The following is an 18,311-nucleotide window of genomic DNA, read 5'->3' on the forward strand; positions in this document are numbered from 1 at the left end:
AATTAACTGCCTGGTTAGTGACCTAGTTAACGGGAAACTTCTAAGTAGTTTGAGACAGTGGAATTATTTGTAAACAACTTAATAGCTAGAATTTTATACACCTTTTATATATAACTTTTTTATATAAGTTAAAAGATTTCAAGTTATGAAAGTTACTTTGGTGAGAAGTTACTTTTGGATGCTTGGTTCTAATTCTGCTTCTATGAAGAAGAATTCATTGCTACATAGAAGTCTCAAAACAGCAACAAAGACTGGCATGTTTTGAGAAGCATCAAGTAAAAAAATTCAAATATCATCATTAAATAGGGTGAAATATTTACTTGGATTGTAACATTGAAATACACTTACTCAGAAAATAACAGTACAGTTCATAGCTGTTTTCAGCCCTATTCTAATTCTCAGGAATGGGGGAAGTTTTTTCAAGTGCACCACTTTTCAAGTTGTCAGTTCTGTGAATATCATCTGCTGTAAGTAGAACTCATGCTTTTTACCATGATTGTCATGCAGGATGATATAAGGCCATCATTCAAATTATGTTTGGAACTAACAGACCAAAATAGGCCAACCAGGAAGTAATATATGGTGTTTCCTAAAATGAATCAAGTTTTTGAAAAGCAGAATAAGTGTACAGGCCAGTTGGGCTGTGGTGACAGCTTGTGTTGTAGCCCATGGCAAATGTAACAGAACTTAATAAGCTTACTGCAGAGATAGTTAAGCTGCAGTAGTTGGTCTTTGATGTGAACTGATGGATACTGTTTACCGTGAGCACTGCTTTTCAGCTTTGTTCAGCAACTTTGTTTTGCTGCAGTGATTTACTTGCAATTAGCAAACCTTAGCTGGTTTTAGGGAGCACCAAAGCTGAACCTCAGCTAGCTAGAAATCATACAGTCATGGTTCTCCTAGTTAAGTGCACCAGTAACAGCAAAACTTTAGTTGACATTAAATTAATTTCAGTTTTTTAAAACCTCATGTTGATCATGCTACCAAACTGATTAATACCACTGTGTATTAACTTTGCATATATAGGAGAGTTGAAAAAAATGAGAAAGGTGGGGCAATCATAAGTGTAACACCTATGTTGTTTTCAGACAGTAATATAAAGCACATTTTGTTGTAACTCTTAAGAATAACTTTTCATTGTGATTGGCTCTTTAAATAGCTGAAATGCCCTTAATGGTGCAGGATGGACAAGTAACTATGAAATAATCTTACCACCTTGAATATTTGACTTAACTGACGAGGTATCCAGTAATGGCAAACATGGCACTGCTGCAGCATGAAGCAATCAGCAATAACATGAAATAAGCAATTAGCTTATTTTTCTATCTTTGCTTTTATCCAAACTTGGTATAAAACAAAGGGAAAGTTTGAAGCTAGTGGGCAAAGCTGTATCATCACACCATCTTTCAAATTTTAATTGTAAAACTGTCAAAAAGGATTTATGATGTTAATGCTTCTGAACAGTCACGATGCTGGTAGTTAAGTTTATTTTAACTGCTAGCAAAAAAAATATCTCAAGTTGAAATCTGTTGTAGGATTTTAATGTAAACTGAGCAAAAAAAATTGCCTTTGGTCCTGATATTCATTGTTAAAAAAATAAAGCTGTATTTTTAATAAGTTTTGTTGTGCTCCTAGACTTTGTTAGTACTCTTAAAGTGGAATAGGGAAATAAAAGAGAAGTTGATACTGACTAAATGGTAAAATCACCAGTTTTTATTTACTAGAGATAATACATCTTTATAGGGATAGAGAAATACTCAAATGTTATTTGAAGACAGACTTTTTTTATATTGCTTTTAAGGCACTGATATCTTTGCTATTTTTCACTCATTCAGTGATGTAAAGTTGAACTTCTTGTGTAGTTTTCAAGCAAAAACAAGTCATGCTTCTCATGGGGTTCAAGTGTTGAAGTTCTGGGCATAGTCCTGTAGTGCCAGGTTTTTCAAAACAAACGGTCAACTTGATACGTAAAGCACTTGCTCTTGCAGTATTGATTTACTCAGTTTTCTTATGCAAGGAATTGAATTTTGTTTTCTTGGCTCTATGTTCCTTCACCTTCATACTGTTTACTGAGGCCTTTCCTTTCTCCACTTGCAAGGGAGAAGTGACCTGTGAGACTTGCATTCAGATAGGAACCTGCTGACTTCCTCTGTCATGACTGCCTTTGAGAGACACTGCTTTTGTTAAAAGTAAAGCCAGCCTTTGTTAGCCAGCAGTCCTGGGAAGGTGTGGTTTGTAAGTACAGGGTCACCCTCTTGTAGAGTGGGCATTGTCAGGATTAACATAGGAGAGGCTGATCCTTGGTTTTACTTTTGTTTCTTCATAAATAAATCTCTGTTCTGAGAGAGCATTGTGAATTCAGGCACTCGTTTATTTTCTAATGTACAAACTACTTTTTTTTTTTTTTCTGTTGTGTAGCAAAGGACTTCCCAGGATATTCTGACTATTAACTTTCTTACTCCCTGGTATGATGTACTTTGAAACTTTAATGGTCTTCCTGAATGTTCCTTTGTGCTCAAGCTTATGTTAATGATAAGTTTCTCCTGTATCCCAAAGAAATACCAAATTCTTCTATTTGGTGTGTGGAAATCCCAGCTATAAACTGCAAAAGTACTCTGAAAGTGGATGATTGACTCTGATGAAAGAGATTGATGGTACCTGTCTCCATATCATGCTGCCAAAATAGACATGGGGGCACATATACTGAAAAATAATCTAAAGGGAAATGTCCTACTCCAGTGTGGAGCCTTCACAGGCAAGAAACTGTGAAGAGAGGGTTACACAGTGTCCTCATCTATTTCTTGACTTTTAGAGTCGCAGTGGTTGGAGAAAGAATGATAAGTTTCCACATCAGTTCTTCTCAGACATTTCTGAAAGCCTCCTTTGATGGAAAGGCAGCTTTCCCTGCTGTTACAAAGGAGCTGCTATGGAAGCTTTTCAGCAGTTGAGAGAAAGGGTTGTTTTTATAACACCCAGCTACACTGAATTATTATTCAGTTTTTAAGTACTTGCCATGTAAGTGAAATTTAGCAACAACAGCAGGTTAAGAAGCAAAGGTAAATATGTCTCTGTGCAAACATACACGTAATATGGGTACAGAAAGATACTTATCACTTAGGAAAATGACAAGTTCAAAGAGATCTTGTAATTTGTGCAAAGCCAACTCAGTTTTGGCTTATAAGTAATTGATAGCAGGTCCTTGGCAAAGAAAGGGATTTTTGCACTTTGAATCGTATGAGGTTTGTGTTTTGGTTTTGTTTTGGTTTTTTTTTTAAATAAGAAGAACTACTTTTAGCCACTTTATTGTGACTTTTGGAACTAGGCAAACTTTGTCTATATTAATTCACAACAACTATCCAAGAAAACTTTCCTTCCAAAACTACTTCTGTAATGCTTAACTGACATTTTAAGCAAAGAAGATGTGTGCCAGTATTGAATTATCTTACCTATTATAGAGCTGGTCACCTTACCTCTGAATTATTTCATAGTGGGCTAAATAGTGGGCTAAATCCAAAATGATTTATAGTTTAAAAATACTGTGTTATCTAGTTGATTTTCTTAAAATGATGTGTTTGTTGGTATTGATACCAAGACAGGACTTGACCTAAGATTTTTAAGCTAATGATCTGGTTCAAAGGATGCTCCATCCATTTCTTTTCACATTCATCTTTCTGACACTTGGCTTGTTGTTGGCTTTGACTTACCACAGAAGCAAAGGTGGGTCCTCATTGTTCAAGTGTCTGGGTACTTCAGGGGGATTGAAGTGGGAAGATGTGGTGTTTGGAACATGACACATGTCATATTAATTGGATGTCTTTACTAAAATTAATTGTAGAAACTCACCTTCCCAGGCAAAGTTGTTTGTATTGTAAGAGTTGAGAAAATGATCAAGAATAGTCATTTAAGGAAAAAATAAAGTTATCAGACTCACACTGTTGAAAGTTGGTACTGTCTTTTATTGGAAACATCTGGAAAAAGAATTAATAGAGGAAAAACTAAGCAGTATACAAGGACCATGGTGCTTTAGTTTGAGATGGTATTAGGCTTTCATTTGAAGTGAACAGCAAGTCTTGCTTTACTTGGCAGAAAACTATGTCAAAAGCTTTGAAGCAAAAACTTGGCTTCTTTATGTGCATGCAGTGAGTTGATTGACTTAGTATATTGATACTAGAAAACTGGTTTTTACTTTCCTCGATTGTGTCTCTTGTTTTAATGGGGATGATAGCTATGGAAAAGGAGAAGAAATTTTGTGGGGGTCTTTGCTGGTCCTCATTACTGCAGGGCATATGTAATAAGGATGTGAACAGAACCCAGAACAGTAAGAAACAAAAACTGAAATGAAGATGCATTTAACTTAAGCCCAAATATTTTTTAGAATTTATGCCACTTTTATCTCCCTGACCTGCATGGACATTTTAGTATGTTGTTGTAGTTTGTGCAGCAGCATGAGCCTGCATCAGTGAAAGCTGTTAAACATTGGGTCCTAAGCAAAATGTGGGAAATTGTTGCTTTTGAATCAAGTGCCATATGAAACAATTAAAATGAAAATTTTGTGCTCAATGTTCTGTAAAAAGCATTCCGAATTCAAACATATATTGGTGATTATGTGAAGTACTGTAATTAAACAGCTTTCTGATATGAAAGAGTATTGTCTTTCATACCAACAGACAAGTGTGGCATTTTCTTGATTTGGAGATAGCATTTGAGATGTGATTTACAAGCAAAATATTATGGAGTAGACATAAAAATTTTGTCATTCCTGATCTTCTCTGTTTGGGAAACCTGCTTGGTACAGGAAGTGAAAAAAAAAAACCAACTTAAGTTTTACATTTAAAAATCTTTGGGTGACATCAGAAAACTTCACTTGTTCTTAGTTGTAATTGACCTTTTAAACAAGAAGGGACAACTTTATTTTGTCATTCTTCAAACAGTAAGAGGTATGGACACAGGCAGTACAGGTGTCATGGTTATATATAGTCTAGGAATGCATAAAAACAAATGCTTAATTTAGCATACATTTGCAATTAATTTAAGATTAATGTGCTAAATAGTTCTTTTAGATAATGCAACTGGACAACCTGAAAACTGGTGGATGAATCAGAAGTTAAGGAAAAGCTTTTGTAAAACACTGTTTGTTTGTTGCGGGTTTTTTTTTTAATATATTCAGTGTAATTACCACTGTGCTTACTTCACATATGTAATGATTAGATTTAGCAGGATGCAAGTACTACATACTTGTGCATGTGGAAGATGGGACTTAAAACCTTACTATCAGAGGGAAATAAATGAGCAATTGCAAAGCCAATTTTAAAAAAAAGTGTAAATAGAGCTAATAAATCTTGTGTCTAAAGCAAATACCTTTTCAAGGAAGTGGTGTTTGAGTTTATCTTCTGGATTTCTGGATGTGTGGGACATGGAAGCCTGGTAAACTTGGATTCCTTAATCTCTACTTCTTTGTTAAATTATCAAACTTACTTTAAATCAGTTTTTACTAAAATCATAATCTGAATTCCTCTTGTTCATTTTGATAGTGCATCCTTCTTGTTCGGTTTTCTGTCTTCTGTCAAATTAATTTCATTTACGTATAGCTCCCTAACAAATCATCACTTTTACATAGCAAGTAATATAATTATGCATTTTGAAAACCTGTGTGAAACTTTACTTATTGTGTGAAGCTTAAAATATTGCATTAAGCAGTGAGATGCAGTCTGAAAATGTGTAGTGATCATGTCAAATGTGACGATTCTGTCTGCTATGAGAGAATTGTATGTCTGTCTCTGAGTAGTAAGATGAAAAATCATATTTTTGGCTATTTGTGATTTGTCAAATAATTGGAAGCCTGACAGATCTCTAGTTCTATCTGGTTTACTTCCTGTGGTGTTAAATCTAGGGTGCCTCTAATATGGTGGTAGTAGTAGTTCCATGAATCTTGCTTATGGGCATTTAAATAAATAACATGGTATAATGAGCTACTTGGCTGTCCATGTAATATTCTCTCTAAAAGGTTCAAGCTATAATAACATGTTTAGTGTTGCTTTATTGATTTTTAAAATAATTAGCTTGCATTGGGCAAGGCAGAAAGTAGGTTTTTTTCAGTGTGGCACAGAAATAAGAACTGGAGTTGCATAAAACATTGTGATTGACTGGTATAATCTCAGGAGGCTTTCTTGGTGTCATCAGCCCATCACTTGGAACCTTGTCAGCAATACAGATGCATACATCTCCAGTAGACCTAAAGAACAAAGGAAAAAACCGTGTGCTGGACAAGTGTGGTAGCTGGCAGTCTCTTGTTTACATACAAAACCTGACATGAAATCAATTGGTATTTTATATTGAAGAATGAATATGGAAATTTCTTTGTGTATGAGGCATCAAATTGCTTTTAAGAGGAATGCATAGAAATAATTTTTACTTGAAATGTTCTGGTTTTTTATTGTTATTTTGAAAACCTCAAGGCTCCTTGCTCAACATAAGTGTTACTTTGAGATTAATACATGCCATTTTTAACTATGCTTCTTTCACTAATCCCAAGGTGAGGCTGAGTAAGTTGTATTAATGAAATAAATGTTTTTGGAGAGATTAGCTTAAAAATCAGTAGTTCATGCGTTGCTGACTGAACACACAACTCATAGTTTTTCATTCTTATACTTAATGCCCTGAACAATTTCTGAAGTGGTAATTTAGTGTGGAATAATTGATTCTGTGGCATAATCAGTTAATTTGATCCAGTATTCCTAAATGCTGGATGGAAAGCTAGAGGACTGCTTGGGTTTTTCCTCCATGAAGGAGGTAAATAACGAATGAACAATCAACATCTGAGCAGAAAACCTGCATCTCCTTACTTTGAGGAGGGCAAAGAGTCTATTTGAAGATGATTTTTATTTTGTTTACTCCCTGTACTTTCTATCCTTCTGCAGCATAGCTCAAAACTGCATTTAATGAAGCTAGTTCAAAGCCTGTGGAAAATGTTAGACTTTTTCGTAGTGCCATGAACTTGAGAATGAAAAACTATTCTTGTAGAACATACCCATCAACTTTGCTTTCTTATAAACCCTTAACTGATTTAGCTTGCATTGACATTCTGTGCCTTTTCTGTGTCTTGTCTACTTCTTTGCTCTTTCCATTAGATCCTCCTACTACTACCACTCGGCTGCCCACGGTTCCCTGGCATCCTTCGACTGATGGCATCACAGGTTTAGCAACACAGCCTAGAATAATAGATTTCCCAACATCAACCTTGCCAACAATGCAGGACGACTCTTGGGGTACCATCATCGGTTCTGTGGTGGGTGGGCTTCTTTTACTCTCACTTCTCAGTATTCTGGGTGCAGTTCTCTGCTATAGGAGAAGAAAGACGTTCCGTGGTGACTACTTTGCTAAGAGCTACATTCCACCATCAGATATGCAAAAAGAGTCTCAAATAGATGTTCTTCAGTCAGATGATGTGGATTCTTACCCTGACAGTATAAAAAAAGAAATAAACCATCCAATGAACATAATATCTAAAGATTATTTAGAAGACCCTGAAAAACCTGAGTTGAACAATATAGACAATACTAACAGGTACCAGGAACGTTATGAAAGACGAATGGATTACTATGAAGGTGGAACATATGGATTGAGTTTTATGGCTGGTGAATTATACGATGATGAGGACTTTGTTTCTCACTTAGATGGCGCGGTGATATCTCGGAGGGAGTGGTATGTGTAGTAACCACTGAAAACTAAAAGTGTATCTGCAGTTCATTTCATTGGCTGGTCACTTTCAGATTGTTTATACTTACACAAGAGAGGAGGAATAAACTTTTTGAAACTGAATTTTTTTTTTTTGAAGGTTTTTATATTGTAACTTGACACAATGAAATACTGAATCTGGGGAAAGTGTATTTGAGCTGCTTTTTTTCCCAATGCTGTACTACTGTTTAAAATTGGAGTTTTAATGCAGAGTGCTTATATTGCTCTATGTCAGAGGTAAAAAAAAGGCTAAATTAAAGTTCCCATTCAATATTGTTTAAGAATAAAAAGTGGCTGTCTTGGTTCTCTGATTTAAAAAGAAGTTTACCTAAGTCCAATGATCAAATATAATCTTTTGGGGCTTTGAATTATTCCAGTGTAGGTACTATCCATGGTAAACTTAATGCTTCTATATAGCAAATACTTTACCAATTAAAATGAGTTACAACAGAATTAAAGCTTTATTTTTTAGGTTTTTTTCTGAATAAAAACGAATACCTCTTAGCATTTCAATGAGCCTTCTCGTAACTATATACTTAAAAGTTAAGTCATTGCACTGAAACTAACTTATGAACAAAATTTTGAGGAGTAACTGTAAACAGGTCAAAGGCTTGTATTTGAATAAGATGAAAAGTTATTTTTTTATAGTCATTGATTTCTAAAGCTTATTCTAGTGTCTGTATATACATACAGTAAGGTATTTTGTTAGGCCTGTAATTGGCAGGATGTCAAAACTCATTAACGCATACAAGGTGCTCTTTGCAAGTACACAGGGTGCAATTTTTGAGACCTGTTCCGGAGGCTATGTGGGAATCTTACTGTTGAACTTGAAAGCTGGAGAATTGGACACAACTAAGGAGAAAAATATAGATTCCGAAGCTGGAGGCTAATGTGAATTTGCTTATTTTCCCAGGTGCCAAACAAGAGTTTTTATGACCAGAGGTTAAAACAGCGGTTTTACGCTGCTTCCGAATAAGTTACAATGCTTACTTTGAAGAGGGTAACTAGTTTCAGATTATTAGTAGGGAAGTGGACACTTGCACTGCTACTTCATTTGTTGAAAACACACTCTCCAGTGATGCAACTACAGAATCTGTGAAACAGGAATTCTGATGACTTGTGCGGTCTCTGTACTGCAGTGGATTTGTTTTCCCTGCAAATAATCAATACTGATTTAACAACATGTTCTTGTTCTTTCCAATGACATTGTATCCATTATATGTAGGACATCTTGTTTGACATCTGAAGTAGTTCTACTTTGTCTTGAGCAGATTCTCCAGACTAAATCTGCTGATTATTTAGGGAGGAATGAAAAAACTTTAGAGGAATTACAGAACAGTGATAAATTCATACTTAGAATAGTAGATCTTTTGAAGTGCCATTTTTAAGTGTTTAGCTTGAGGAAATTGAAGCTGATAAGGCTATTAGTATTTGGAACCTGAAAAGGGAAAAGTCTCTGCTACCTTTGAGGTGAAATAGGCTGCATTATTACAGCTGCTTCATGAGCATTCATGTTGGAAGTTCTTTTCTAGCCTCACGATGTTTGGTAGCTTTACAGCATTTAGAGCTTCATGAACATAGTTGTATTGAGCGTTGTAGACAATACACTGTGATTGCATATGACTGCATGTCTTCAAAAAAGATTAAGACAACAGCTTTATTTGAAATTCCAATGGAAAAGCATCCCTAAACAACTTAAGTTTGTGTTTGGATTAATGGAGTACTGATACACAATTGACCAAAGTCTCAAGAACGATAGCAAGTGGTTATCTGTAGTTTGGGTGCAAACACAAGGAAAGGAGTTAAATTTCTAGCAGAAGGTTCTGATCCAAATTATTTCTGGAATAAAGAGATTATACCTCTCTTCAAATAAAAATACTTGATATATCATCTTTAAAAGATGGTGTTACTTTGAAATAAACATAACCATAAACCAGTTTTCCACATGGGATATCTTGCTTTTGTCTCTGTGGATTTTTTTTGCTTTGATTTTTGAAATATATATATGTTTAATTCCTATGGGTTAAGAAGTTGAAATGTTCTGGAATTGAAGTTGATAACACGGATAGGGCTTATGCGTGTTGCAATGTTTTGTACATTATGTCTGCTGTAAAAAGAATTGATTGTAAGTACAAATGGCTGTTGTGTGAATAAACTTTTTGTTACATTCTGGAATATAGGTAGTGTTCAAAAATGTTTCAAAGGTATGTTCTTAAAAATTGAAGACAGAAAAGCACAATAAACCCAGAGGCTGGGTAGAATGAACTGAAGTGTTTAAACTGTTTAAGATGGGCTTTTTAGCACTTCCCCTTGTAGACCCTAAGCTTATAAAACAAGTGTCTTCAGGAACTATTTTAAGAAGATAAGAGAATGATAAATGGAGATAGTTGCTGCCAGACAACTTCACTTAAAGCATAGCTGATCCACTATCTAGGAATTACCTGCTTTAAAAGAAAAACTCATTATTTTCATTAGTTTGTTTTTGGTTGCTGTAGCTCTGCCTTAACTGTATTTCTTGGAATGAATCAATTCCCATCTATTTCTGCCCAACTGGTAGTTAAAATGCTGCACCATGGATCTTAGGTGCTCTCTAGCTTCTTCACCTTGGCATGGTAGTCTGGGTTTCTGATCATTTTCCTGGTTGGGCTGATTAAATTTCTGTGCCTCCATTTTTGCCAAAGCAAAATAAGAAAGTAAATTCAGTATGCCCTGCGGTAATTTACACTTCAGTTCCTGTGTGTTGTTATTCTTGCTGTGGGATATCACTATTTTTATTGGTGTTCAGAAGCAAATGGGTGGTTGTTGTCTCACACAAAATGAGATTCAATGGCTGGAGTTTGATTGAAAGTATAATGCTCTGTGGTGTTTCAACATTAGAACAGAATGTACCAGAAAAAAAGGCACTCTGAAGTTAGTATGAAACAGTCAAGAAACTCTTCTGGTGTAATCACAAGGCCAAAGCCTCTTCGTGAATTCTGGACCTAACAGCATATATTAGTTACTTGTGATTTTTCTCACTTAAAAGAAGTGAGTACCCAGTATAAACTAAACCTAAGCCAATTAAAAGGCAGTGCTTAGGTGGGTCTTCCACTGATTCATATGCCCATTCTTCAGAAGAAACTAGGATTTATGTTTCTGTTGTGGTTTAAACCCAGCTGGCAGCTAAGCACCACACCAGTGCTCAGTCACCTCCCCTCTCTCCCCACCACCCTGGTCAAATGGAGAGAAGGATCAAAAGTAGAACTTGTATGTTGAGATAAGAACAATTTGCTATTTGAAAACAAGGTACAATATTAAAATTATGATAGGAAATAATTATGATAATCAAAAAGGGGAAAGAAACCCAAACAAACAAGTGGTGTGCAGTACTGTTGCTCCCCACCTGCTGACCAATGCCAGATCCCCTCCCTGAACCCAGAGTGGCCTCCCTTCTGGGTAACTTCACTTGTTTACGTACTGGGCATGATATTCTGTGGTTTGGAGTATTCCTTTGGCCAGTTTGGGTCACTGGTCCTAGCTATGCTCTCTCTCAGATTTCTTTTGTGTACCTCCTCTGAAACACACACACAAAAAAAAAAATAGTCCAGCACAAACCAAACCATGAGTGTGTTATCAACATTATTGTCATGCTGAATCCAAAACACAGCACGGTACCAGCTACTGAGAAGAAATTGAGTCTCTCCCAGCAAAACCAGGATGGTTTCCTGGTGTTCAGCCTGGTATCTGACACAAATGGACCTTATGCCAAGAAAGCCGTTATGTAAACTAGAACAATGATCACTGAAGGCAGTTTGTTAATTAATCTTGTGGAGTGAATTAGCTTCTGCAAGTTGTTACTCCATGACTTTATTCCGTAACTTTAAGGAAGTCACAAAAAAAATCTTAGTTTTATTCAAGCTTAATAAATACTCAAACATCCCTTTGTGAGTGTGATCCCAGAGTTGTATTCCTGTCGCATCTTTCATATGCAGTGAGAGGACAGGAATCTCTTTTTTAGATTCCAAGTTAAGTGTTTTGGGTTTTGTTTTTTTAATGAGAGATTATTCTGTCCAACTTTTCAGCATACAGGCAGAACAACATTAGAATTTTGAGTCATTGATAGAACATATTGAATATTTCAAGGGTTTTTTTTACCTATGAATAGGGCATGTAGCTGAAGAGGCTCTCAAAATTTCCTCTGGTAAGAGATTAAATAAAGGATGATCATGTCTTGTTTGGAAAACAGCTGAAGTAGATTGCTTTAGAAATATGTTGAGGTATAGAACTGTGTTAATTTTCAAATTCTTTGCTGCTACCCTTTCTGATTCAGTATTCAATGTAGATCAGAGCATTATTTAACGTATGCTACCTATATTTTACAGGTAAGAGTTTTAGTGCATCTAATATGAGCTATTGCAACTTTTTGATGAGCCTGTTAATCCCAGTTTGAAATAACTGGGCTTGATGATTTTAAATCAAAGTGCTAGTAGGTTTTTCAGTTTTGAGACTTAAAACGTTCAATTCCAAGCATAGTGAAAGGAGTGACCTTTAAAGACTGACAAGTGTGTTAATTCGGTATGAGAGTTGTTAAACGTCGGATTTGACAATGCTAAGGTCAAACAAAAAATGCTTTAGAAGGAAAAAGACACTTTTTTTTCCTTCCCTCCTTATTAAAATTTATTTATGAAAATTACTTTCTTGTAGCTTGAAGTGTGAAGTCCTAGAGATGATAGGTGGCCTTAGTGGTTGGTTTTATAAGTACAAGCCAAGTAGTTAGTAAGTTTGCATGTTCATTGCTCCTAGTAGTATATCTTTTTTTCTCCTGATTTTATGTTTTCCTTTTTGCTTTCTGCAGACTTTGATGTCTTTAAAGAAAGATTGCCAATAAAGCCATAGTTGTCTAGGTTTTTGAATTAAAACCTTGTTAGCTCATGCAAGTGCAAAGCATGTGTTCTGTAACATCATCTTGCCTTGAAATGGAAAATAAAAGCATGCAGCTACTATTTATTAAAAGTAGTCAATGACACTTTTGAAATCAGGTTATGATTTCATTAACTGTCGTAATTCAACCAGTTTTTTAACTTAGTGAGTGGAGCCAGAACTGCAAGAGTGCTAGTGCAGGACAAGGCTTTCTGTTCGGTGGTAGAAGGAAGAAACATTCCTCAGAACAACTGAACAAGCTGAAGTAGCTTATCTGAGTATTGAAAGTATGTGAACTTCTTAAAGGTGTAATCTGTGCTATCACATTGCAGATGTGCCATTTAAGCAGACATCTTCTGTTGCTGTAGCAGGGGCTGTGATTGGGGCAGTCCTTGCTCTTTTTATCATTACCATCTTTGTGACAGTGCTGCTGACCCCGAAGAAAAAAAGGCCATCCTATCTTGACAAAGTGTGAGTATGTGTTGGAATATTTTTTTTTTGTTCAATTGAAAGTAATATATAGAAAGCATTTGTTTTATACAGGAATGTGAATGTCTGAGTTTACTTAATAGCTATTCAGCTGTCATGATTTTAAGGCTGTATTTTCAGAGTAGAAAATATGAAGGGTTTTTTTTGAAAGAAAATTTATAGATTTAACTGAAGGGCAGGGGAGAGTTCCCTCCTGACTGATGCCACAGACTACTAGTTTGTTGTACCTGTGGGTCTAATTTGAAAGCAGATTGACCATGCTTTGCAGAAGTGAAGGCCTGCTAAGATTTATTCTAATACATGTGTAAAATTAAGCAAGCACCCACAGACATGTACTTAGAAATTAAGGACTTAATGTGCTTTCTAGTTGTTTCTTCAAGTCTCTGGTGCAGACAGGTGATTTACTTTTTTGAGCATCCAAATGGTCAAACAAAAAAAAAGCAAGCAAAAAAAAGTCTGAAAAGATTTTATCAGTTAAACTGGATGATGCTTAGACCCTGTTTGGAACATGCATAAAAGGTGACAATGGCTTTAAATATCTTTAAATATCTTTAAATACAAGTATTTTTGCACATGCAATATACAGTGAACACTCAATGAGAAATGAAAATGTCTGTCATGTCTGTGTATATACTTAATGGGGAATAGAATTAAATAACTCAGAGCCTTTAGCATAAGTTTCCTTGTTTGCATTGAGCTAGCAAGATGAGCCAAGTGTTTACTTCTGAGTAATTTCCAACATGGTTAGAAATTCTGTTTTCTTGTTTGTTTGTCTTAGATTCTGTAGCTGAAACATATTTATATGAACAGTCTTAAACATTTAAATTCCTTTAGAATCATTTGCTTTCACTGAGAAGGTTACAATGGGAAAAGTCTTGCATGCAAGAATGGATAGTAAGGCTTTCTCAAAGGCTTTTTAAAGAAAGGCTGCAGTTAAAAATGTTGCTCAAGCTGTATCTCATAACCTAGAAAACATGATAGATAACAGTAGTTCCTAACCCTACTTAGTTGGAGTGTATGGGGAGAGGTTCAGTCTACTTAATCTCTTATAGGGTAAAGAGTGAATTATAGGTGGTGCTTTTCTACAGAAAGTGTGTGACTCAATGATTGCCGTTGCTGGATGTGTTACATTACAATATTTCACGTGTCATTGGTGAGTGAAAGGTATGTGTCCTTGAACACTGAGTGTTGGATGATTTGGCACTTAAATAAATAATGTCTGACCATTCAATTGGACTTCACAAACATGACGTGTCATATTTGATTCTTTCTTTACCACAGGATCGATCTTCCGCCCACTCACAAACCATCTTCATGTGAGGAGCGAGCATTCTCAGTCCCACAGAAAGAAGCTATGCTTCAGGTGAGTAAGTGGTTATATACATCTTAAGCTGAGGTAGGGAAAGTGTTAACTTTGTTTTATTATGTTTAATTTAGTCTGAATCTGCTTTCTGGGTAATGTATGGATCCTTTCACTTGTTTTGCAGCCAAGCTGTTTCTCCACATATATGATATCTGAATCTCTTATTCTTGGTGTCAAAGTCATCCTTAAAGGTCAGGAAGCAGGTAGACAGATCATTTTTGTATCCCTAACAACATTTGACAGACACATCTCCTTTTGAAGTAGAAAAATCTATAGTTGAAATTCCGTGGTGATTAAGAGAATATACATAGAATATAAAACAGTCTTCATGGGGGGGGAATATATTTGGTAAACTTTAAAAGTGACTTCATCATCACCTTCCTTGCTTGTAACAACTGACATTCTTTCAAGCTGTTAACATTTGAGTGGTAGGGTTATATTGGAATTTGAGCTTTGGCATAGCTAATTTACCAAAGTATGGGTTTGATTCCTGGTGAAGATCACTAAATCACTTTGAAATGCTTGCAATTATGTAAATTCAAATTTTATCATTTTTTTTTCTTGCATTTATCAGCAGCAAAAGATCCTGTACTAAATCTGAGACAAGTACTTGAATTTTTAATATGCTTTTAGGGATAATTTCATGTCATCTAAAGTAATGCTGTCCAAGCAAGACAGCAATAGGCAAAAAAGTTCCTTACCAACGTCTAGTGTTTGTGTGGGTGTAGTCTGATCAAACAGGATCATAGAGGTGATACACTGGAAAGCTAATTCTGGCATATGAGACAGTTAAACCAAGTGGGGGACAAGGAAGGATAGGACTACCTGCCATGTTCCAGCATGGCTTTGAGCTGGATTGGACTGTGAAGCTCCAGGTGAATTTGGAAGGCATTTCTTGCACTAGGCAGCATAGAAGAGATCTGTTCATGGGAGATGGTTTCAGCTAACATCATTGATTATTATATTTCATAACATAAAGCAGTCTATTCATGAAAACTCGTGAATCCTGACCACAGCCTCTAAAGTGTCTTATATATATATATATATATATATATATATATATATATATAAAAATCAGTAATCAGTCAGTCTGATTTTTTAGATTTCTGCTTACACTGAAGAAACCTTCCATCACCTATTAGTACTTGTAAGAAATAAATTGTAATTGTTTTTAGTGCGATTTTTGTTCCATCCTCAGTACATTGTATAAGTAACGTAATTCCAACCACTATTGTGCTGAATTATAAGGCTGAGGCAGTTCAGACAATCATTTGTTTATAACAAATACCATTTTTCCAATACTCTGGTGTAGCTTTGCAGTGGTAAGGACCCATAGAAGTCTTTTTTGATAGAAGGAAAAAATTCATCCCCTACCTTCAAGAAGGATTTTGATGTCATTCTTAACGTTGAAAATATTCCTGCAGATTTTCTTTGTGTGATTGATGGTTACTAAAGCTCACAAATATCAGTTGCTGATAAAAGATTTCCTCTTTCTCATGAAAGGAATGCATGAAATCAATACCATGTGTTGCAAATATTACAGTGAGTAATACTTGTGTATATTATTGCTGAGTGAAGCAAGAAACTCTTCTGAGGTCCATTGCTACTCTTAGTAGCAGCCCAATGATTACAACATTATGAAGGTAGAAAACATTTTGTTGCCATAAAGTGTTGTAGTGTTGCCATAAAGTGTAGTTTTGTCTTGCTTTGAAGGTGGTACAACACCTAAGATGACTCAAGAGAACCAGTGCTTTTCTGTGCTCTGGTTGGACATCTTGTGCTAACTATGTAGTAGCTATTTCTTCTGTCACTACAGTATGCAACAAATGCAATTTTTGATGAATCGTGCCTCTGCTAATACAATCCTGTGCTTTAAGTATTTGTAAAAGATTGTCTTATAGAATGAAAAGATATGGACTGTTGTGTTATTTGTACATCAGTCGTGCTGCTAGATGGGAAAATGACAACAAAATGCAATTATTTATCCTTTACAGAGCTACTCATAAAGTGTGTACTTTATGGTTTTCCTCTTTGGAACTCTGCAACCTTTGAATTCTTTCTTGGTTGTGCTTACTGTAGCTTCTGTAAGTGAATACTTAAGAACTAAGAAATAGTAAAATGTTTTATATAACTGTATTTTGTAAATAGAGAAAAAATCCTAAACAGACTGAATTGAATATTCATTTTCCTCAAGCTAGATAAATACAGTTTTAAGTTGTTTTGGGAGAGGAAGAAGAAAGATCTAGTTCTTCAGGCCAGATGTTAACTACGCTTTATTTAAAAATAATGGATGTTGGCATAACACTGTTAGTGTACCTGTCTTTCTCTCTCTGTGGAACTCCAAAACTGAAAAGAACTGGAGCTGAAGTCTGGGTCTTCCCAGCTGATACTACCTATGATCACATGTACTCTGTTAGCTTGAAGCAAAAGCTTCTGCTTTATCTAACAGAAATGAATGTTAAAATACTGGGTTTAGCTAAGAAGTGATTGGTTGCCTTGTTGTGGTGTACCAAGCCAACGCTTGGATAGCTGTAAAGAGGTACAAGAAACAAATTAATTAGGAGCCTGTCTTGTCCTGTGTGATTGAATGTATGTACTAACCACAGAACTCATGTTCCAAATGCTGTTGAAACTGCATTATCTACCATATATGAGAAGCATTCTGGTGAACCTCTCGCTGGGGAGTTGAGGTGTAAGCTTCTGGTTACACTGAAAACATCTGTCGGGAGAGTGTCACTGCGTTGTCGGGAGCAATAGATGATGAGTTCAGTCTGAGTGGAAATAATAGGCTGCACAAAGGTGCAAAAGTTCTGTGAAACTGAGTACTCACAGTTTCTCTGTACTGGTATTTGCAAGTACCAATTCATATGTTCGTGTGAATCACTTCAGAACTGAGAAGAACTGGTTCACTGAGGCTGTAAAAGAGTGAGGCAAAAGTCCAAAACATAGGAATATTAAGTGGAACACAGAAAAAATAGCATTATAGTTTAATTTACTGTGAAGACTGTTGGTTCATCTTTTATCACCTTTTTTAGCAACAAAGCTACTGCTTTTGTCTGGGTGTTCTTTTAATAATCATTGTCATGGAGATGCCACTCTGTTACTCAGAACCATTTATTGCATGTAATGTGAAAGAGTAGTGAGCAACCTGAAGGTTACGTCCTTAGTGAGAGAGGAATCTCTGCTTGGCAACTGAATTTTTGAGGCAAATCAAGAAGTTGAGCAATGGAAGAATTCCAGTGGCTTAAAGAGGATTTTTTTCTCTTGCATAATATTTTAAAAAGCAGTGGGAGAGGGTGTACTAATTCAGGCAGTCCTTGGAATCATTAGATTCACTGTTTCAAAGGATATATTGCTAAGAAGCAAAACTTCTCTGCTTGCCTTGAAACGTGACTGAGATGGGTAGTCTTTGACAATGGGAAAGAACTGAAGCTATTTCTAGCTTGACAGGTGCTTCTGAAGGAAAGAGGAAAAAAACCATTGTTTTGCATAATGCAATGCAACATTCAGAGTTCTTGAAGGATTCAGAATTTAACAGGGCTCTTCTGTAGCAACAGAAAATAAGAGTGGATGAAGGGAAGTACAGCCCAGTAGGTAGTTCTGGCCATGAGAAGACTGATTTTAGACTTGCAGCTTGGAAGAATGCCTCGCTTATTTAACCACACAAACAGGTCAAGTGCTAAAGCTCTTTTACAGTAGTATTTGTGTTCCTATTCAAAATAGGAAAGAAACTGGTGAAATGGTCTTAGCACAGTTAAAAGCATATAACACCATTCACCAAATGACAATATTTCTGAGTTAAATTGGAAAACATCATCTACAGTAC

The 18,311-nt window shown here is 35.8% G+C and overlaps 1 protein-coding gene across 13 annotated transcripts in view; it reads left to right on the plus strand.

The window, feature by feature from the left end:
* The window catches only part of NECTIN3 (nectin cell adhesion molecule 3), a 120,324-nt gene that overhangs the window by 33,789 nt on the left and 68,224 nt on the right, over positions 1-18,311 (plus strand). For 6 of the 13 annotated variants that reach the window (XR_004355028.1, XM_032677761.1, XM_032677763.1 and 3 more), the window contains exons 7-8: positions 12,966-13,104; positions 14,404-14,485. Coding sequence is in view for 11 of the 13 variants with exons in the window: in XM_032677761.1 (XP_032533652.1) it covers positions 12,966-13,104; positions 14,404-14,485 (221 nt within the window). In the remaining 2 variants the exon portion in view is untranslated. Of the gene's footprint in view, positions 1-7,127; positions 10,187-12,965; positions 13,105-14,403; positions 14,486-15,570; positions 15,595-18,311 lie in introns of those variants that run through there. The other 7 variants (XM_032677762.1, XM_032677758.1, XM_032677759.1 and 4 more) reach the window with 3 other exon arrangements.

Source organism: Chiroxiphia lanceolata, chromosome 2, assembly GCF_009829145.1.
Source record: "Chiroxiphia lanceolata isolate bChiLan1 chromosome 2, bChiLan1.pri, whole genome shotgun sequence".
NCBI classification, from domain to species: Eukaryota; Metazoa; Chordata; class Aves; order Passeriformes; family Pipridae; genus Chiroxiphia; species Chiroxiphia lanceolata.